The sequence below is a fragment of the Lissotriton helveticus genome, chromosome 9 (assembly GCF_964261635.1).
Source record: "Lissotriton helveticus chromosome 9, aLisHel1.1, whole genome shotgun sequence".
NCBI classification, from domain to species: domain Eukaryota; kingdom Metazoa; phylum Chordata; class Amphibia; order Caudata; family Salamandridae; genus Lissotriton; species Lissotriton helveticus.
In genome coordinates this window covers 512,304,984-512,328,427 of record NC_136070.1, presented here as the reverse complement: position 1 = coordinate 512,328,427, position 23,444 = coordinate 512,304,984, and the positions used below count along the sequence as shown (strand labels likewise).

General features: G+C 43.4%; 1 protein-coding gene across 1 annotated transcript in view; it reads left to right on the top strand.

The window, feature by feature from the left end:
* The window catches only part of LOC144783207 (uncharacterized), a 184,907-nt gene that overhangs the window by 139,970 nt on the left and 21,493 nt on the right, over positions 1-23,444 (top strand). Inside the window, exon 11 of the mRNA XM_078662302.1 lies at positions 4,879-4,989. Coding sequence (XP_078518428.1) covers positions 4,879-4,989 — 111 coding nt within the window. The remainder of the gene's footprint in view (positions 1-4,878; positions 4,990-23,444) is intronic.

Genomic DNA, 23,444 nt, shown 5'->3' with positions numbered 1-23,444 from the left:
GGACACCGACCAGTCGGACGTTGTTCCGTCGTGCTCGGCCCTCAAAAATGTCCAAGCGACGGGAGAGATAGTCACGGGCGGATCTCAGATTACCGACCTCCGTCTGTAGGTCAGAGACGTCGGCGATGAGACTAGTAGTCTTCAGGTCGAGAGACTTGACCTTTTCGTTGGTTTTTGCAAGATCCGCCCTGATTAGATTGACATCTATGGCAACAGTGTCCAGCTTGTGGGTTAGGGCCTCATACTGTTGTCCCATCGCGGCCTTCATCCCAGCAATGGCGCACATGACGTCTTTCAACGACGGGTCATCACCCAGCAGGGATTCGTCCTCAATGCCGGCCGGGGGTTTAGCCATTCCGCTCGGAGAGCTCTTAGTGAGGGTATATCGGTCCATGACGTTGGATTGGACAGAACCTCCTCGAGCTGCCGGTCTGGTCTTGCGCCTCTCCGCTTCAGGCTTTGTGGCCATCTTAGGTCGTGTGCCCCGGAGGGTAGTCTGAGACCTAGTGAAAATGGCTACACTCGATGTGCCCGCAGAAGCTCAAGGAATAAAGTGAGGACCAGTCACTAGGCAAAGAGCAAGAAAGTCCAGATCTCCAAGCGATGTTGCAAATAAATGAGTGAAGCAAGCAACCCGGGCGACCAAGGCAAGGTCAATGACGTAGGATCATCAAAATCGAAACCGAAAGTAAAAGACCGGGCAAGGGAGGTTAACGCAGGCCGTTGTTATTCAATTACTACCTGGCTGGCAGAGTAGGCAAGCCCGGGGCAGTGCCATGGAGCAGGCCGCAAATATTCAAAAAGCCATATCTCAGGTTCCCGGAGACCAAAGCAAAATCCGCCAACGGATAAATGATCAGCAGGTTCACGACCACAGAAGCCCGTCGTCCAAATCAGGATTAGATGCAGGATAGTCGATGGAGGTGGCGAAGGTCCGGGAGCTCTGAGCTCACGCAACCATCTTGGGTGCGCGCTAAGCTCCTCCTCCAGATTCTAAGATTTTTAAAGTAAAATAATTACTTTTCTCCTTGACAATCATTTTTTTGTAGTCAGATAAGCTATTTACATATTCTCGTTTCCTTGCCTCCGCGTAATCAGATCTTCAAAGTCTTTCGAATCTTCTACATACTTTTTCTGTTCTCTGAGTTTATCTGTGAACCAAGGCTCAGATGGCCTTTTCCTTTTCGATCATAACCTCTTTTTAGGGACAGTTAGGTCTACCGCTGCTTTGATCCAGGAGTTTACTTTATTGACCATGTTGTTAACACCTAATTCTAGATTTGGTTTTGTTGTTGTTAGCTTGGTCTGAAAGTTTGTGGAATTAATTTTACTCCAGTCCTGGTATACAACTGTGCCTGGAGCAGTTGATGATATCATTGGTTGCAGGGTATCCCGTATTATAAATATAATGGCTTGGTGGTCTGACCAAGTCACCGGGGTGATTTCCAATACTTCTATCCTGTTGTTAGAAGTGAATATCCCATCCAGTGTATGTCCTGCCTTGTGAGTCCCTTGTTTAACCATCTGTCTCAGGGAAAAGCTAGCCATTCCATCAATAAATGCGGTAATATTGGTGTCATCTACCTTTTCCAGGTGGTAATTAAAATCTCCTAAGACTGTGTAGTTCGAGCTGTTTATACTATCTTCTAGAAAGGGACTGATATTTTCCATCAACAAAGCTTGAGCTTTTGGCGGGCGATATAAAAGAAGCCCTTTAAAAGTATAGTTATTATTAATTTTTATCTGGAAAGGCAGAGTTTCACAGTCAGGTAAGCCATTGCTCATACCTCCCGTTAATCTCAAACCTTCTCTTACAATAATCGAAAGTCCCCCTCCCCGCTTGTTCTTTCAGTCCGCTCTAATCATGCTGTAGTGGGTGGGAAGCGCAAAATGCAGGTCCGGGTCAGAGGCTGCATCGGCCCAAGTCTCCGTTATAAAAGCAATATCTATCTGATGACTCTCTATCAACTCCGCTAACTCAACCCCGTGCTTCACTAATGAACGTGCGTTAATTAGTACTGCTTTAACCCCGGTGTCCACATTAGTGTCCATCTTAATCTTTTTTGTGGGAGTACTTAGATTTCTCGGTAATTCGTAGCTAAACCGTAAATTTCATTTTTCTCAAGTTTTGGGTTCTTTCCTCAAGTCAGGAACTGCATGGTGACAACTTTTCGACTTTTGTTTCAGCATGAGCAGTTCCTCTTGTGTGTAAATTATCGAGTTCTGTGCAGTTATTAAAATATGACCAGGGGTTTGGGCGCTAGGCGCGGATCCGGCGTGGACGGGCACAGACGGGCTTGCCTGCGGCGCGTTCGCGCTATCACCATCTTTGTCCTGATCGACTAGCCCGCTCACCCGACTCCACCCAAAATGGCGGTGCCGCGACTCGGAGCGGACCCTGGGACTGGAAAAGCCCTTCAAGACGTCGCTTCTTCGAGTAAGTGCAAATTAGCGAATTTGTCAAATTATTACAGCGTTTAAAACATCCAATAGTTTAAAACATTCAAAGTCAAAATTTATTAATTTCTAGAATTGCAAAGTGGTCTCTCCCGGCTCACGCCTCAGGAGGACTGTAGGCTATGGAAAGCCCGCTCATGACCTCCCCACCTTTATCCCCCTGCCTGAACGACTAGCCCGCTCACCCGACTCCACCCAAAAGGGCGGTGCCGCGACTCGGAGTGGACCCTGGGACTGGAAAAGCCCTTCAAGGCGTCGCTTCTTCGAGTAAGTGCAAATTAGCAAATTTTTCAAATTATTACAGCGTTTAAAACATCCAATAGTTTAAAACATTCAAAGTAAAAATTAATTTATTTCTAGAATTGCAAAGTGGTCTCTCCCGGCTCACGCCTCAGGAGGACTGTAGGCTAAGGATAAAGCTGCAATATTCCTTTAAGTTGTGACGACCTGCCACATTGGGCAATCCATCACTCTCAGTCCGAATGTATGACGTTACAACGCATGCCTTTACAACACAGTTTTTACACCGCAACATCCCTTACAATGCATACATTTACATCGCATGCCATTACAACACATTTTTTTAAACTACATTTACAGCGCATTCCATTACATCGCATTATACCTTTACAATGCATAACATTACAACGCATACCATTACATTGCATTTAAGGTAAGTGTTGGGGTAAAAATTACTATTCTAATTCCAGGGGGTGCAACAATAGGGTAAGTGTTGGATAGTGTAGGGGTAAAAGTTACTATTCTTAACTCCAGGGGGTGCAACAGTAGAGTAAGTGTTGGATAGAGTAGGGGTAAAAATTACTATTCTAACTCCAGGGGGTGCAACAGTAGGGTAAGTGTTGGATAGTGTAGGGGTACTATGCGTTGTAATGGTATACGTTGTAATGACATGCAATGTAATGCCTGCGTTGTAGTGACATGCGTTGTAGTGTCATGCGTTGTAGTGACATGCAATGTAATGGCTGCATTGTACTGACATGTGTTGTACAGGAATTTGTGATGTAATGACTGCGTTATAAATGTAGTGTGATGTGATGACTGCGTTGTAAAGGTTGTTTCCCCTCAATCCATTTGCGCCCCCGCTCCCACTCCCACACACCTAGAGAGGAGGAGAGTCTTCATTTCCTCGGCCCAAAAAGAATTTGAAGCTTTTATATTGATCTGAAAAAGGAAGACCATGTGGATGATCAACTTTTTGTGGGGTTCTTGGGGCAATGAAAGAGAAGGCTGTGCAGAACAGGACCCTGTCAAGGTGGATAATCCTCTTCATTAAGATGTGCTACACAATGGCCAAAAAGAGGCCACTAGAAGGTCTTAGAGGCAATTCGGCCTGGGCTGAAGCTGCTAACACTGCGTTGGCACGAATAGTGCCTGTCCTTGACATTTATCAATCTGCAATTTGGGCATCAATGTCTACATTCACAAAGCACTATTGCCTTGCTGCCAGGTCAATCGGGAAAGGCATTTTGCCCACTCAGTCTTGTAATTCTTTTTGGTCTGAGTACACTCCGCAAACCATCCACAGGAGGAAGTACTGTTTTGGTATCTATTCTAAGGTGAAGAATCTTTGGTCATAAGAGCAAGTTACTTACCTTTGGCAACGTTCTTCGTGGTGGATACTCTATTTAACCCCAAATTCCTCCCCATCCCCACTTCCCCATTATGTGCAGTCAGCTCTTTTTAACATCTAACAATGTCCCAAGTTAGGAATCAGCTCACTGGTACCATCAATTGTTCATACTACACATCTGATGGCATGGAAAAGGAAAAATAAGAAAATTGATGGCAGCGAACAGGGGAGGAACTTATATGTGGCTCCACTCCCTCACTTCCGTGCTGCTAGGGAGCCAGTGCGGAGCCACAAGGCAAAAGAATTATGGGAGAAATATCCAGTCTGGCACATAGGAAGCATTCTAAGGTGAAGAATCTGTGCTAGATTAAGTATCCACCAGTAAGAGTGTTACCAAAGGTTAGTAACTTGTTCTTCAGCGGGCAGAGCAGTATTAACACGTCAAACCATATGGTAATTCTGCTTCACTTGTTTTTCAATGAGCGCCTAGATTTATGGAGTAGGGATCTTTAGTACTTTACAATTCACTGTGCCATGGTACATTCGGCTCTTATTCTCGTCTTCATTTCATGCCTCAAATAACTTCTCTCTACTCTTAGAAAGACCTCTGTCTTCGTGCTCTGAGAGCATACTTATCAATTATGACCCTATACATTTTCCATACTGTTTTAAAGATAAACTACTCTCATTCAATTAAATTCTATGTTCTTCATCTTGTACACTGTATTTAAGGATATTTACCCCTCTATGGGATTAAGAAGAATATGAGATAGAATTTTTTTTTAACAAATAAAGAATGTATTCATACTTCGATGTTTCTATTGACACAGGTCATGAGATCAGCATACCAATAACATTTGCCGGTTTTAAGGAAGAGAGTGAAACATATGCTGCATTTTGTCTCGAGCCTACGAAACGGCAAAATATTAATTTTCCTGCAGGTAAGAATTAGTGTGTTCAATTTACCTTCACAAGAAGTTCTTTTCACAGTTGTTAATAGTGGGACTGGTGCTGGTGTAGAACGTGACAGGACCCACTTAATGTACGTAATACATTTTGTTTCTGTTTCAAGCATCTTGAACCTAGTCATACTGTGCTCTGTTCTCATGTTCTGCAAAAACCATCACAAAAGGCTGCACTGAAAAGCACTTCAGCATTCACTGGGTTAGCATCAGTGGGTACGCCTAATTAGTCCTAGTTCCATGTCCCATCTTGTGTGTGTGTGCGCATGTAAATATATATATATATATATATATATATATATATATATATATATCCAGACAGTCGTCAAAAACGGAGCTCTCGCTTCCAATATTTAATGACGAAGAGCAGACCCTTAAGTTGCTGGTGCAAAGTGATTAGTTTATTTGTGCCAGCGCGTCCGCCATGACGTGTTTCGTCTCGAAAAGAAGCTTGATCACATGACATACTGCATGCTGGAAAGACAGACTTTTAAAGTGACAGTGCAATCACGCTAATGGTCAAGTTGTAAACATAGACAAAATACTGTGCAAAAGAACGCAATGGAATAAATAAATAAATATTGTTCCATGTATCAAAAATCGTCGAGGTGTCAGCATTATGGGGCACATTTAGAAATATCCATGATAAAAACATGTATATAAAATTCATATATTCCGTGATAAACATGGTAGCAACTGTGAGATAAAACCTCTCACACTGTCGTACACATTATTTTATATGGGGCCCCAAAAAAACAGAATAACACCAATACCTCCGGGCCCAATTACATAATGCCGCTAAAGATTATATACCTCTGTTTCAAATATTGCACAATCCCAAAATTAAGGATAACAACTGTCTAATATGCCATCCGATTACATACAGCCCTAGTGGGCAATGCCGATGGTACACGTCTGCCCAATGATTTAGAGTGCAAAGTGCAAAGTGCGAATGAAATAGTGCAAAATACGCTAATAGTGCAAAAGACAAACGGATCATAATAACATTTATATCATAAGTAATAGTGCATCGCTCAGCCTCACCCTGTAATTAATTTAAATCACAATAACTAATTTCACAGAGTCAAATCCCCCAGACAGGCAAAGTCGTACTGAATAGTCCTTAAATACATGTGTACAGGTCCTCCCTATCGTTTAATCCATTTGGATTGTAACTGTCTAACTCCAATATATATCTCGTCTCGAGGAGGCGGAGCTTGGGCTCTCGATCTCCTCCTCTCCTAGATGCTTCTACTGTGTCAATGACATAATATTGGAGTTGACCTGGATTACCTGTATGTTTCAGTTCGAAAGCCTGGCAACCGGGTAAGTCTGGTCATGCCCTACAATTGTCCGGATGTGTTGGAGTATCCGTTTGTGGGCGGGTAACCTGGTACTACCAACGTACCTCAACCCACACGGACACTCCAACACATACACTGCATAGTCAGTCCTGCATGTTAGCCTCTTAGTGATGGCGATTGGTTCCTGCCTGAAAACACTGATGTAATGTGTCCTATTGCTGCCGTAACGGCAGGCTTTGCATTGGGGACATGTTTTAAATCCCTTGCTTAAAGACAGCCATGTGGTGGATAATTGGGGTTCCAACGAATTCCTGACTAAAGCCTTAGCCATGGAAGGTGATCTCCTAAAGGTAAGTAGCGGTTTATTGGCTACTTTATGTCCGATGACTGGGTCACTTTTTACTAGGTTCCAATTCTTATAGAGAATCTTTCTAAGCTCCCCATGTTGACGATTATATGTTAATATAATACGTGAGGGTATATTGCAATCCTGACCTCTAGCTTGATCAACCCTTGTCTTTGGAATCATGGCCTCCTGCCTAGTGATGGTCTGAGTGCGTTTAATGACATTGGTAAGAATTTGGTTGGAATACCCTCTAACTAGGAAGCGTTTCCTATTGTCCTCCTGAGCTGCCGCACACTCGGAGTCTGTGCTACAGATCCTTCTGATCCGAAGCATCTCCCCATAGGGGATGCTCCGGATCAGATGGGCCAGATGATGGCTGGCAGCGTGTAAGACCGTGTTGCCGGTAGTGGGCTTCCTGTACAACTTGGTCGCAAGGGTATTATTCTCGACATATACCTCCACATCCAAAAAACATAATGAGGTGGCACTAATGTTGGATGTGAAGTTGAGATTTAAACTGTTTCTATTCAATTCTTCCACAAATGCCATGGCACTAGCTTGGGAGCCCTTCCAGATAACAAATAGATTATCTATATAACGCAGATATAGAAGGATGTTGTCCGTGGCAATCTCCAGGTGTTGACCATGCCGGACCCGCTCCTCCCACAGCCCCATGTGCAAACACGCGTAGCTGGGGGAGAAGCAGACCCCCATAGCCACACCCCTGACCTGCTGATAGATGACTTTATTGAAACTGAAAAAATTCTGCTCCAGACACATCTGTGTCATGCTCAATAGCATCTTATTGTGAGCTGCAAAATTCATAGGGCGCCTATTGAGATAGAATTCCATGGCTCTCAGTCCATCACAGTGTCTTATAGAAGTCTATAAGGCAGAGACATCCAAAGTCATTAAAAACATGTTGGGTCCCCAAGAAAACTGTTCCACCTTGCGCAAGAAATCAAAGGAATCCTTGACATAAGAATCTAGTGACTTTACCGAGTCCTGGAGAAAATAGTCAATGTACTTGGACCCGTTTTCTGTGGAACTTTCAATTGCCGATATTATGGGCCGTCCTGGGGGTCTATCAGCCCCCTTGTGGATCTTCGGGATCAAATACAACGATGGAATCACCGGGTGTTCTTTTTTTCAAAAAACAAAATTCGCCCTCTGATAATAGACCCACACTTCTCCAGGCTTGTAATTTCAAACATTGATCTACCCATTCCGCTTTTAAGATTTGGATATTGCTCCTTCGGTAGCACGAGGAGTCACCCAGATGTACTTCAGCCTCCTTTAAATACATCTGTCGGGCCACAGGACCACATTGCCACCCATATCAGCTCTTTTTACTATGATGTCATGATTTGATTCCAATTTGCTGATAAGTTGATTGTAACACCAATTTGGTTACTAATACAAAATTCCTTTTTATTGGTGGCGATGTATAGTTTCTTCAAGTCCTGTACGACAATCTCCTGATAAGTATCTAAGTTATCATGGATCATGGTCGGCTGAAAGGTGGATTTAGGTTTAAAATGGGTATTGCAATGGCCCATGGATTTACTGCCGGAGCATCCCCTGGCCTGCCTAGATTCCTGCTGCTCATTTTGTAGTGCCCAAATCCCCTCAAAAGCTTCCCGGTCTTCAACTGCCAGTATTGCGGGACTAAGGATTAGTTCTGGCTGACTTTTCTTCTTCAGTTGTAGCTGGAAAAACTTGCTTAGCTTTAATTTACGGTTGAACCTGTAAATGTCCATTCTGGTGTCTGCATAGTTCATGTTACAGGGTGGACAGTATGATAAACCCAGATTCAGGACAGCAGTCTCACCCGCAGTAAATTCTAGGTCGGTGAGATTTATTACTGATTTTGTTGTTTCTGTTGGTCCCCGTTCCTCTTCTGGAACCGGTTCCAGCGACCTCGTTTTCCCTGCTTGCCTCCATTTGTATTTGCGGGCATGGCATTTCCGCTGCTCGTTCCACTTGAAGTTTGCCCTTTGTATTTTGTGCCAATAGATTTTCGTGGCCTCAGTGTTTCTCGACGGTCCTGGCACAGACAGTTTACTTCTTGTGCCAGGGATAGCTTCATAACCCCCACGTTCGGATTTCTTGCTGGATCCCCTTCCGGATCACTCTCAGCAGCTGAACTGAGGTCAGAGACCGATACCGATGTAGCCGTGGTCTCACTGGTTGTACGCTGAGCTGATCTATTCCCTCTTGCCCTAGCCTTCACAGCCTCATATCGTCGAGCAAAGGTAAATAATTGCTCATTTTGATAGTCGACACGGTCTCTTTCAAATATGAAAGCTTTTCTTCTCTTAATGGCTTCTTCATCCTTGTTCAGCCTGAACATCATTTCCTCCCTCATCTTTTTAGTCTGGTCCGTCAATTCCAATTTTGATAAGTCATGTTCCAAAGCGTCAATTTCCCCTTGTAGTTTAACGCCATCACTTTCAGCATACTTGACCAGTATATGCATTAATTTGCTGGAAGTCTCCAAGTTCGACTCCGCCCACTCTGCCAACATCGCAGGATCCGGGTTGTCGTAACTTGGGGCTATGGTAATCCGTAGCCCCCTTGGTACACGTCCAACTTGTAAATACCGTGATAGGGACCGGTGTTCCCACCACTTAGCCTGTTCCAAGCGCATTCATCGCTCCAGTTTTCTAAACAAGTCTCTCGTGGTGGGGCTCCCAGTGTTGTGGCTGGCTTGTGTTACAGTAGTTGATCCCCCGGCCGGGGAATCCATAAACCTGCAATCTGCTGCCTCAGCTCGGCTGCGCAGTACGTCGGCGAACATATTTGTGTGCGCTTGAATGGATGGCAATATATTAGATGCACTTCAAAGGACGGTCGCCGGGACTTTAACAAAATGTCCTGCCCGGCGCCGCGCACACTCCCCACTGATAATTCCGTTCGGGTCCTACCTGGGACCGATTGCCAGAAATCCGCTCCGGAGCCCCGGGACAGGATACTCTGACTTCTTCCTCCCAGGCAGTCAGTCAACGGCTTCTCAGGGGCTTGTTGCGGCTTACTCCTACGCCGGAGAAAATGTCACTCTGAGTTCCGGAAAAGATCCGGATCAGCTGCTTCCTGCCGCGGTATACACCCGTTACGACGCAACTTTTACTCCGCACTACCATTACAACGCGGGCATTACAACGCATGACATTACAACGCATTGCGCTGGGGGGCGCTCTAGGATAAGAGGTAAGTTTAATTTACTATCCAACACCTTCCCTAGGGTCCACGGGGACTGGAGTTAGAATAGTAAATTATACTTACCACTATCCAGCACCCCAAAGCGCTATGCGTTGTAACGGTATTCGTTGTAAATACCGCGTTGTAATGGTATGCGGAGTAAAAGTATGCGTTGTAACGTCATACATCCTCCTGCCGCGTTGCCCTACTCGGGGAGGGGTCTTGCTCGTACCGTAGAAGCCCTTGGTACACAGATATCCAGACAGTGGTAAAAAACAGAGCTCTCGCTTCCAATACTCAATGACGAAGAGCCGACCCTTAAGTTGCTGGTGCAAAGTGATTAGTTTATTTGTGCCAGCGCGTCCGTCATGACGTGTTTAGCCTCGAAAAGAAGCTTGATCACATGGCATTCTGCATGCTGGAAAGACAGACTTTTAAAGTGACAGTGCAATCACGCTAATGGTCAAGTTGTAAACATAGACAAAATACTGTGCAAAAGAACGCAATGGAATAAATAAATAAATATTGTTCCATATATCAAAAAGCGTCGAGGTGTCAGCATTATGGGGCACATTTAGAAATATCATGATAAAAACATGTATATAAAATTCATATATTCCGTGATAAACATTGTAGCAACTGTGAGATAAAACCTCTCACACTGTCGTACACATTATTTTATATGGGGCCCCAAAAAAACAGAATAACCCCAATACCTCCGGGCCCAATTACATAATGCCGCTAAAGATTATGTACCTCTGTTTCAAATATTGCACAATCCCAAAATTAAGGATGACAACTGTCCAATATGCCATCCGGATACATACAGCCCTAGCGGGCAATGCCGATGGTACACGTCTGCCCAATGATTTAGAGTGCAAAGTGCGAATGAAATGGTGCAAAATACGCTAATAGTGCAAAAGACAAACAGATCATAAAAACTTTTATATCATAAGTAACAGTCCATTGCTCAGCCTCAATCTGTAATTAATTTAAATCACAATAACCAATTTCACAGAGTCAAATCCCCCGGACAGGCAAAGTCTTACTGAATAGTCCTTAAATACATGTGTACAGGTCCTCCCTATCGTTTAATCCATTTGGATTTTTACTGTCTAACTCCAATATATATATCTCATCTCGAGGAGACGGAGCTTGGCCTCTCGATCTCCTCCTCTCCTAGATGCTTCTACTGTGTCAATGACATAATATTGGAGTTGACCTGTATTACCTGTATGTTTCAGTTCAAAATGCCCGGCAACCGGGTAAGTCTGGTCATGCCCTACAATCGCCCGGATGTGTTGGAGTATCCGTTTGTGGGCGGGTAACCTGGTACTACCAACATACCTCAACCCACATGGACACTCCAACACATACACTGCATAGTCAGTCCTGCATGTTAACCTCTTAGTGATGGCGATTGGTTCCTGCCTGAAAGGACTGATGTAATGTGTCCTATTGCTGCCATAACGGCTGGCTTTGCATTGGGGACATGTTTTAAATCCCTTGCTTAAAGACAGCCATGTGGTGGATAATTGGGGTTCCAACGAATTCCTGACTAAAGCCTTAGCCATGGAAGGTGATCTCTTAAAGGTAAGTAGCGGTTTATTGGCTACTTTATGTCCGATGACTGGGTCACTTTTTACTAGGTTCCAATTCTTATAGAGAATCTTTCTAAGCTCCCCATGTTGACGATTATATGTTCATATAATACGTGAGGGTATGTTGGAATCCTGACCTCTAGCTTGATCAACCCTTCAGATGGGCCGGATGATGGCTGGCAGCGTGTAAGACCGTGTTGCCGGCAGTGGGCTTCCTGTACAACTTGGTCGCAAGGGTATTATTCTCGACATATACCTCCACATCCAAAAAAGATAATGAGGTGGCACTAATGTTGGATGTGAAGTTGAGATTTAAACTGTTTCTATTCAATTCTTCCACAAATGCCATGGCACTAGCTTGGGAGCCCTTCCAAATAAAAAATAGATCATCTATATAACGCAGATATAGAAGGATGTTGTCCATGGCAATCTCCAGGTGTTGACCATGCAGGACCCGCTCCTCCCAAAGCCCCATGTGCAAGCACGCATAGCTGGGGGAGAAGCAGACCCCCATAGCCACACCCCTGACCTGCTGATAGATGACATTATTGAAAATGAAAAAATTCTGCTCCAGACACATCTGTGTCATGCTTAATAGCATCTTATTGTGAGCTGCCAAATTCATAGGGCGCCTATTGAGATTGAATTCCATGGCTTTCAGTCCATCACAGTGTCTTATAGAAGTGTATAAGGCAGCGACATCCAAAGTCATTAAAAACATGTTGGGTCCCCAAGAAAACTGTTCCACTTTGTGCAAGAAATCAAAGGAATCCTTGACATAAGAATCTAGTGACTTTACCGAGTCCTGGAGAAAATAGTCAATGTACTTGGACACGTTTTCTGTGGAACTGTCAGTTGCCGATATTATGGGCCGTCCTGGGGGTCTATCAGCCCCCTTGTGGATCTTCGGGATCAAATAAAACGATGGAATCACAGGGTGTTCTTTTTAAAAAAAACGAAATTCGTCCTCTGATCATAGACCCACACTTCTCCAGGCTTGTAATTTCAAATATTGATCTACCCATGCCGCTTTTAAGATTTGGATATTGCTCCTTCGGTAGCACGAGGAGTCACCCAGATGTACTTCAGCCTCCTTTAAATACATCTGTCGGTGCCACAGGACCACATTGCCACCCTTATCAGCTTGTTTTACTATGATGTCATGATTTGATTCCAATTTGCTGATAAGTTGATTGTAACACCAATTTTGTTTACTAATACAAAATGTATTTTTATTGGTGGCGATGTATAGTTTCTTCAAGTCCTGTACGACAATCTCCTGATAAGTATCTAAGTTATCATGGTTGGCTGAAAGGTGGATTTAGGTTTAAAATGGGTGAGGTCATGAGTGATGTCACTGACCATGTCATGAGTGATGTAATATGTGACGTCATCAGCAGTGCATTGCGGGCGCGCAAGTTATAGTTAGCTGAACTAACTATAACGGGGGAATTTGTATTGTTTTGTACGAGTGAAATGTCCAACTAACTATAACGCTCCTGAAACCTATGGTTTTTTCAGTGAATTTCTAAGGTTTTTTTAAATGCTAATTTCTAACTATAACGTGCCTGAAACCTATGGTTTTTTCAGTGAATTTCTAAGGTTTTTTAAATGCTAATTTCTAACTATAAAGTGCCTGAAACCTATGGTTTTTTCAGTGAATTTTAAAGGGTTTTTAAATGCTAGTTTCTAACTATGCCTACAGAGGTAGGACATGTGATGAAAGAAGAAACAATGCACAGAAAGAAAAAAAGAAATGCAGTAAGAAGCAGCAGAAGTCCACAAAGACGAAGAAAAGTGCAGGAAGAAGAAGAGATGTGCAGAAAGAACCAACAGAGGAACAGAAAGTCCTCCTGTGCCCACAACTTTTTCAGACAGGTACTGGTGGTAACTGAATCTGACTAACCAGGCCTAGAGCCAGTGCTATGCTAAAAGACACTTAGAATACAGTGAAAACACCTACATACACTAGGGAACACTATACGTCGGGGTACCCCTGTGGTTAACATGACCTCCTCTGTAAGACCCTAGTACATAATAGGGCAGGGGGATTAAAACTACCTATTAAAACGCACACTGATGAAGGGAGGGGGGGCCTGAGGTGACATGTTTGCAAACATGCCCTGTGGCCGTTTTAAGTTGGGGGATGAAGTCCCCTTGAATTCTGAGGGTCCCTTGGGTCCAACTAGCCCAGCAGGTATCTCCAGTAAGCGCCACAGAGTTGCGCTGCAGAGAGGTGTAAAAAGGGGCACGGCCTGGACCACCTCTCTGCAATGCAGCGCAGTGGCGCTTACTGAAGCACCTGTTGGGCTAGTTGGACCCCAGTGGCCTTCAGAATTGAAGGGGAATTATTTCCCCAACCTAAAACGTGCCACAGGGCGTGTTTGCACACGTCACCTCAGGCCCCGTCCCCTCCCTTCACCACTGTGTGAACACGCCCGGTGGCCGTTTTAAGTTGGGAGATTAAATCTCCTTGAATCCTGAGGGTCCCTAGGGTCCAACTAGCCCACTAGGTACCTCCAGTAAGTGCCACAGTGCTGCGTTGCAGAGTGATGTAAAAAGGGGCATGGCCTGGACCACCTCTCTGCAACGCAGGGCAGCTGCGCTTACTGGAGATAAGTGGTGGGCTAGTTGGCCCCCAGGGACCCTCAGGATTGAAGAGGAATTACCCCTAGGTCCAAAAAAGCATTTCTTTAAAAAAATCGCGAGGTGCGCACTGGATCCGCGGACCTGGCAGCAACAATTAACACGCGCTTCGTTTAATTTAAGCCCCCGGGTGGGCCTGGTCCCGGGGACAGTTAAAAAATGTGTAGGGGCCCCAATACCCCCAAACTGCCACAGGATCCTCCACCCCATTTTCAAAAATATTTGCGGGGGCACACGGCCCCCCCACAGCCCCGTGGACCGCCACCCCCGGGGCTTCTTTTTTAATCTGGCAGACTACAGTTTGGGAAGGAAGTCCACTTTCTATTCCCACACCTGAGATTGGAAGGAAAGGTATACCCTCTTCTACCCTGCAAAGCGTGATGCTTTTTTGATTAAAAATATTAAATATAACTTCTTGGTGGTCTTTTTCCCGGGTTGAGTTGACGCCCCTCTTTGTTCTCTGGCTGGTCCTGAAGAAGGTGGCATGTCATCCTTGTTGAGCCACCGAAACGCGTCGACTAGAGCCTAATCAAGATCCTGCCTTGTGCAGCTGTTGGATATAGTCAGTGGAAACTACTATGTCACTCTGTAGCAGATCCTCCCAGATTGATTGAAAGTGTGTTTGGGGAAAGTGGTTCCATGGTATGAAAGTGTGTGTGTGATTTTGAGTGTCTCCTCTCGCGGGATTGAAATGTGTTTTGTATATTATGTTCTTTGATTGTTCATTTATATACATTTTGATTGTGGATAATTCATGTATTGTTTTTATGTAAAAAAAGAGAAAAAGAATTGACATATATTCATATATATATAAGAAAAAAAGAGCGAATAAGATAGAAATATTTTTGATAAAAGAAATTAAAAAGATACTTTTTGGAATTACTTGTGTTTTGAACAGTTTTTTGTATGGCTCACATATGAAAAGGGATATAATACCAATGTAAAATAACTGTAGGTCGGAGGGAGACTTTCTTTGTTAGGAAGTCCACTTTACTTCTGAGGGACTTTGGGGTCAAAGAAGCCCTCCTGATACCTCCTGTAAGTCCTACGCAGCAGAGTTCCTGAGTGCTGGTCGGAGGCCCAGCACCCTTTCTCCACCACTCTGCAAACATGACTACTAGTTAAATAAGCATTTGCAATCTAATAGGTTTCGCATTTGCAAGAGTTAGAGCTATTGGCGTTGTAAATGTTAACGTTTTTTACTAATGTTTTTGGGAGTGGAGTGGATGTACGTTGTGTGTAGTAGAATTTTGTGTTATGTTGTGCAGTGAAATTATGTCGATTAAAGTATGTGGTATTTAGTGTATAGAAATTATCTAGGGTGGGATGATGTGTTATGGAGAGTAATTATGTGGTTTGTAGTCTGTGTTGTGGAGTGGTAACTTCAGGTTTAGTCTTCCTCCTTTCCATAGAAGCTAAACTATAAACTTAAGGAGACAAAAAAAGAAGGAACCACTAAGGGAGTACTTCTGGAACTAGTCAGAGGTATGAGCAGGGCCACTGCAATTATGCGACTGTTTGGCTGCACCGACTTTTGCACAATTATAAATTTTCTGCATTTGCCACATAATCTATACTCTGCTGCATAATCTGCACATTTGAACATAAAAAACCTTGCTTCTAGTTCAAACGGCTCAAACGTTACCAAAAATGTAGCGACAAGTGTTGAAGGGTGGAAGGCCCTTTGCAAACCTAGAATGATCACCTGTTACTTATTGCTAAATGTGGGTGTTATATTGGTACTAATGGTGTGCAAACCACTCTTACTTCTTTCTGCATCTTTCTTGCCTCTTTCCGCATTTCTGTTGCTCCTTTCTGCACCTTTCTTTCTTTTTTTCACCTCTCTTGCCTCTTTCTGCACCTCTGTTGGCTCTTTCTGCATCTCACTTGCTTCTTTCTGTACCCCTCTTGCCTCTTCCTGTACTTCTCTTGCCTCTTTCTGCACCTCTGTTGCTTCTCTATGCACCTCTGTTGCTTCTCTCTGCAGTTCTCTTGCCTCTTTCTGCACCCCTCTTGCCTCTTTATGCACCTCTGTTGGTTCTTTCTGTACTGCTCTTGCTTCTTTCTGCACTGCTCTTGCTTCTTTCTGCACCTCTCTTGTACATTTCTGCACCCCTCTTGCCTGTTTCTGAATCCCTTTCTGTACCTCTCTTGCCTCTGTCTGCACCCCTGTTCTGTCTTTCTGCACCTCTTTTGCCTGTTTTTACAACTCTCTTGCTTCTTTCTGAACTTCTGTAGCCTCTTTCTGTACTGAAATGGGAAGTGCAAGCTGTCAAGTTTAAAAGTCTGCGTGCCCTTGTGACTGAGGTATATGTCTTCTAGAACATGTATTCGCACATGTGTGATGCATCTGAAGATGGTAGCTCAAAAAGTGGGTAACTTCTCCTATAGGTGGTCAAATCTTCTTAGTTCTGCTCTGTCATTTGGTTGCACAAGCAGACTTGTCTTATGCATATAGGTGTTATAGAACCCCTCAAATATACTATTGAATACCCATTTGCCCTGTATTATGATCAGAAAGAAATACATATACCTTTTTGTACACACATTTACAGAGTATGCTCTTTGAAACACATGCATTCAAGGATTTGTATGTTTATTTTTATGTTACATGTCACTCGGTAAAAGAAGAGACACACGCATACATACCTTCACAAACTTGGTCAGACTTACAACAGTGTTATGCTTAGGATTGCTGGTTTATATTTGGTAGGCCTAACATTCTGAGCAGTCGATTAACAGTGAACCTTCAAGAGAAAAGTGAAGTTTAAAACATCTTGGGACAAGGATTAGTGATTAGGCTACTTTGTATGAGTCTGTTGTAAGGTACAGTCTAAGTAGGCCTCTTTCTGCACCTCTGTTGGTTCTTTATGTACTTCTCTTGCTTCTATCTTCACCTTTCTTCCTCTTTCTTGACTTCTGTTGCCTCTTTCTGCATTTTTCTTGTTTCTTTCTGCACCTTTCTTTCCTCTTTCTGCACTTTTTGTGCTTGTTTCTGCACCATTTTTCCTCTTTCTGCACATGTTCTACCTATGTAGGCATAGTTAGAAATTTGCATTTATACAACCTTAGAAATTCACTGAAAAAAACAGAGGTTTCAGGAACGTTATAGTTAGGAATTAGCATTGAAAAAACCTTAGAAATTCACTGAAAAAAACCACAGGTTTCAGGGACGTTATAGTTAGGCTGACATTTCACTTGTACAAAACCAGAGAAATTTGTCCGTTATAGTTAGCTGAGCTAACTATAACTCGTACCCCCCACAACGCACTGCTGATGAGGTCACATATTACATGACTCATGACATGGTCATTGATGACATCTCAATTGAAATCACTCATGACATCATGCACTTAATATCTGATGTACCTCCTCACACCCTAATATAATCTTTGATACGCCCACCCTAAACTACAGACTCAAAACCATAGACACACCAATACCAGTTAGTACACAGCCAATCACTGATTCATAAGTGTACACACATCCACTCACTCACCCATAAAGTCACTCACCTATACAGCCACTGATATGTGCAATCATTTACCCATATAGACACTCACACACTGCCACTCACCCATAGAGTTACTCATACACCTAGTTAGTCATGCAAATAATCAATCACATTGCCATTTACTCACCTATACAGTTATACACACACCACATCACTTATTCATACATATACTAACACATCCTTACTCTCTTATACAACCACTGACACAAGCACACACTCATCCATACAGTCACTCTCACAATCCTCACTCTCACATATAGTCCCCTATATACTCTAACTTTTACATATACTGCCTTACACATATTTAGTTACTCACATATATACCGCTGAGATATCCACCCACTCACACAGCCATACGCACACTCTTTCACCCATACAGCCCCTCGCACATGCACTCATGAACCCATACACCCAGTGAATCTCCCACTCACACAGCCAAGCAGGGAGTCACACAACACACTGACACTCAGACAACCAATCATTAATCCATATTGACACTCATGTAGCTACCCAGCAACTCATGTAGCCACTTACACACCAACTAACAGACTGATACAGACTTTCACACAGATTAGTCATTCACCCATGCATTCACTATGACTCGTTTAATCATTCACTTATACAGTCAGTCACACACCCACTAAATCATCCATTGAGACACTCATACACCCACTCATCCTTCAAAACACCTTGGTGTATATATATATCCATCATACCTAAGGGACACATCTTATTTCATCCGCATCATATCAGACACACCCTGGGAACCCGATATGCTGATGATAGTGCTGGACGTAACAGGACTGTACACATGCATAGCACATAACCATGTAATACAGGCAGTGCAGTACTTTCTAAAAACTCGCTCTTTGAAATATATGAAACACAATAGCATGCTGGTTGAATTCTTACATTTCTGTTTGCACAATAATATCTTTCTGTTTCAGAAGCAATATTACAGGCAAAGGAGAGGGACGGCGATGGGCACCTGCTTCGCCCCCAGCTACGCAAACTTGTTTGTGGGCTGGTGGGAGAAGCAGGTGGCCTGGTCCGATGACAATCAAAAATGGGTTACGTCAATTATCGGGTGGCACCGGTATATTGACGATTTATTCATTTTCTGGAAAGGTTCTAAGACGGAGGCAGAATTATTTATTCAAACCCTGAATACTAATGATCTTAACTTACATCTAAGTGGCACTATAAGTAGTCACGAGGTAGACTTTCTTGATCTAAAAGTCTTTATTAAGGATGGAAAAATGTGTACTTCTCTTTTCCGGAAGGTGACAGCCGGTAATTCCACCCACGAAGCAAGCAGTTGTCACCCCAAACCTTTAAAGAACAGTATACCTTTCGGGGAACTACTGCGCCTTAAAAGAAACTGTACGCTTACTGAGGATTTTGAGCGAGCTGCACATGAATCAATAGGGAGGTTTAAATTGAGAGGATACTCTGATGACACACTGAAAAAGGCTTATGACAAGATTCATTTAATCCCTAGAGCAAGTCTGTTTAAGCATCCAAGTGGGAAAAAAGGTGGTGAAGATAAAACCCCTCGCTTCATCACAACTTTCTCTAATGACTCCTCAATGATCCACAGTATTATGAATCGTCATTGGAAGATTCTAAAAACAGATGCAGTCATCGGAAAACAATTATCATCCCATCCTAAAATTACCTATAGGAGGAACAGGTCCTTAAAAGACACCTTGATACACAGTCACTTTGACACTATTCCTAGATCACCACGACTGGGAAACTTGACTGGGTTCTTCCCATGTCAAAACTGTAAAGCCTGCCAGTCAAGCAGTAAAGTCACCTCATATGAAATTGCAGACACAGGGATAGTGAGGAAAATCACCAAATTTCTCACTTGCACAAGCCCATATTGTGTGTATCGTCTAGAATGCCCATGTAGATTATACTATGTTGGGAGTTCAATCCACCCAGTCAAAAAGCGAATTCTAGAACATGCTAGAGCAATCGAACACAATGACCCGAACTACCCTGTAGCTAGACACTTTGCCTTGAAACGTAACAGTGATCGGAATCTCCTGAAATTCCATTGTCTGGACCAAATATCCCTCAAAGATCGAGGAGGGAACAGAGAGCTCCAAATGAGGAAACTTGAGTCGAGGTTTATCATAGATCACCGTACCAAGTTTCCGCTAGGATTAAATACAGGGGAAGAACTAGCCAGTCATCTAGGCTAGTTAAGATGCAGGACAACATTTATGTTTTAATACACTTACCCCCTTCTATCAATTAATCCTTATTTCTGTTACAGTCTGCAAGAATGATTGGAAGAGTTACATATCATTTTTCCTTGATACTGATCATGAATGTAAATCGATGGTAATGAACTGTTTTCGTACTATTTGATTGCCCATCCAGGGCTTAATAACTTCTGTCTGCGAAATAAGGCCGTACAATTTATGTACTGATTCCACCTACTACAAGATGGCCGCCATGTATATTTATTGTTTAGTCTTTTGTGTTTACCTAACATGAGATTGACGTCAATACACAACTTTATTTAAATTGCTAATGAATTTGGCGCCATTCACAGCAGATGAAGGCGTGATGCCGAAACGCGTCCTGTTTTGACTTTTTGAATAAATCAATAGAGACTTAAAATTGAGAGTTGTGGAGTGCCGTCCATTCTTTTGCCATTGTAAAAGAAAACTGGAGCGTCAATATCGATATATATATATATATATATATATATATATATATATATATATAAACAAGGTTGCCCAAGGAGAGGATATCACGCATGAAGGGGTCGCGCACACAGCCACCGGTAACAGGATTGTCAGCCAGCCCTTCAGACCACACAGCGTGACTGCCAAACGCGTTTCGAGGACGTGCTCCTCTTGTTCACTGGCTCATTCCAATTAGGTAGAGAGAAGCGAAATTAAGTGGAAACAGCTTTATTAAATACTCAGACCCGCCCCTGTGGGCGTTGACAAAACAGGGCATGATGGTCTTTGTAGTGTCGCCCATCGTTGTTAGGTCCAAAGTTCCATACAAAACCCGGTTGGGTATCGCTCTCCCATTTGAAATGTTCACTAAAAATGTCTTACCCCAGTGGGCATGGGGACTGAAAGGGCCGCTTGCAAGCCTGCCAATAAGAAACCGGCAGTCAGGCCCCCTTCATTCCAGGCGGCGCTTGTCATGTCCTAGCGCCATGGAGCCACATATATATATATTACCTACTGGCAGTCGCCAGTAGGTAGTTATAGTTAGGACCTATTTTCCGTAGGAAATCCGCAACATTCTATTTGGAATAACTTTGGCGCCGGTTGACGAATCTTCGCACAATTTTCAAAACTGGTGGGGTGCGCAGGTCTGCTCCTATCCTGAAAGTCTTGGGGTGATTCGCGAAGCGGGGGCTGAGAAAAAAGGGGGGTCCCAAAACGTGTTTTCCCCATGCAATTTTCCATAGGTAACGTTCATCACAGCTACAGCCCGAACGGCTGAACGGAATTACACCAAATTTGGCAAAGTTGTAGTCCTTGGTTCAGACTCGTGCCTTTTGCTTATATGGTGTAAATCTGTTCAGTAGTTCCTGAGAAAATAACAATTAAAAGTACATATATATCTGTGGCCTCGTGGATGCGCGTATTATAAGCGCATCGTCCCGATCACGCACAGAATGCTGATTGGCTGTCAAGTGGTTGTCAACATTAGAAACCAGAAAGTGTTGGTAGCCATTTTGTGCCTCGGGAGAAGCGAGGATCTAGAAATTAGTGGAAAAAGTGTTTAAACGTATGAAGGGGGCAGCTGAGAAATATTTTGACCCTCTAGACCTGCTTAGGGGGTCCCACAAGGACCCCTAGGACCTAAAACATATTTTTTTTTGTTGAAAAAACTGAGACATGTGCTGTGGGTGCATGGATCCGCCATAAAAAAAAATAAAAACGAAGTGCGGGTTCCTGTGCTTGTTTAAAAATTAGCTACGTGGGAAGGAGAAATCCGAGGGTCTAAAATATTGCATTTGAGCGGGGGCCGAGAAAAAAGGGGGGTCCCAAAACGTGTTTTCCCCATACAATTTTCCATAGGAACCGTTCATCACGGCTACTGCCAGAACGGCTGAAAGGAATTACACCAAATGTGGCAAAGTGGTAGTCCTTGGTTCAGAGTAGTGACTTTTGCTAAAATGGTGTAAATCCGTTCAGTAGTTCCTGAGAAAATTACAATTAAAAATACATATATATCTATGACCTCTGTGGTTCCGCGCATCTTGCACGCACTCTATGCGCACCATCCCGATGACGCACTGAAAATGCTAATTGGCTGTCAAGTGTTTTTTAACATTCGAAACCAGGAATTGTTGGTAGCCATTTTGTGCCTCGGTAGAAGCGAGGATCTAGAAAATAGTGGGACAAGTGTTTAAAAGGTATAAAGGGGGCATGTAAGAAATATTTTGATCATCTAGACCTGCGTATGGGGGCCCACTAGGACCCCTAGGTCCCCTCCCCAAATTTTTTTTGGGGGGAAAAAACGGAGAAATGTGCGTTGAGTGCATAGATCCGCCGTAATAAAATAAAAAATGAAGCAGGGGCTCCTGTACTTGTTTAAGCATTAGCTACCTGGGAGGGCCAAATCCCGGGGTCTAAAATATTACATTTGATGGGGTCCAGAGGGGCCCTGTAGCCTGGGGACCGCCATTCCTCGGTGCTACAAAATAAATGGGTGAGGGAACTCAAAGGTCCGTCTAAGCCCCGGGGATTACCACCTTCCGGGGTTTTTTATATTTTCGGAGGGGGCCGCGTGGTTTGCATTCTGGAGCAGTCGAAAGCCTTGGGAAACGCCACCCCCCAGGAGCGGCTCCTGCTGTGTCTCGGGGTGTCTACCCCAGGGACACTACTGTTTGCTATGGCAGGGCGGTAGTCGAGGTTCCAATTGTGTCATAGCAAACTTGAGGGTATATTAACAAGTGCCATTTTTCCGCAATTTATGTAAAAAAGCCAAAAATGCGGTGAAAATTATATCGCCCTATTTACTAGGTGACGCTAAGATGCATTAATGCATGTTAGCCGCCGGTTTGCTAAGGGCTCGCCTCGTATCTCCAATGAGTTGCAATGTAGGTGTTGTCAGTGGGAAGGTAGGTGTTTCTATGAGAATATAAAAAGGAAGAGGGAGGTGTGACAACAGCGTTGTATTTACAAGGCGGCCCTGGATTTGAGGACCAATAGGAAAACTCTCGCTAATTGCGGTTTATGTCAGATCCTAACATCTGTTCTGAAGTAGACTTAAGCATGTTTAATATGCGATGTGGCAGATTTATAAGTTCCTTGCGTCACTATTGCATCACTTTTAACATGGGAAAGTGACGCGAAAGTGGTGCAAGGGGCTTGTAAATCTGCTACACAGTGTTCTGTCTTAGTTTGCTTTCCTCTCTGTCATGTAGAGGATCCTGGGTAAATATAACGGTTTCTGTACAGCCAGTACCTTTCAACCCTACCCCCAAATTGCTTACTGCCTGTTACCATAGTAACAGTTCATGGACCACTTAAGTGAGCACACAGGTTACAAGTTCACCACACAATGTTGCTAATCGAAACAGTTACTGTGCTGGAGTTTTAAATTTTTTCCATAGGAACCGTTAATCCCAGGTACAGACTCTGGTAAAGAGCTGGGAAAGAGTTAGCCTCAGTATTACACTTCTAGTTATAAACATAATTTCTATTTTAATTATTTAATGTTTTGTAAGCATATGATTATTACACTAAATAATAGTGAAATATCAGAAAAATAGGACGTATATACTTTTTAAAATTAACTTTTATTAAAACAACAATAAATATCTAGAAACG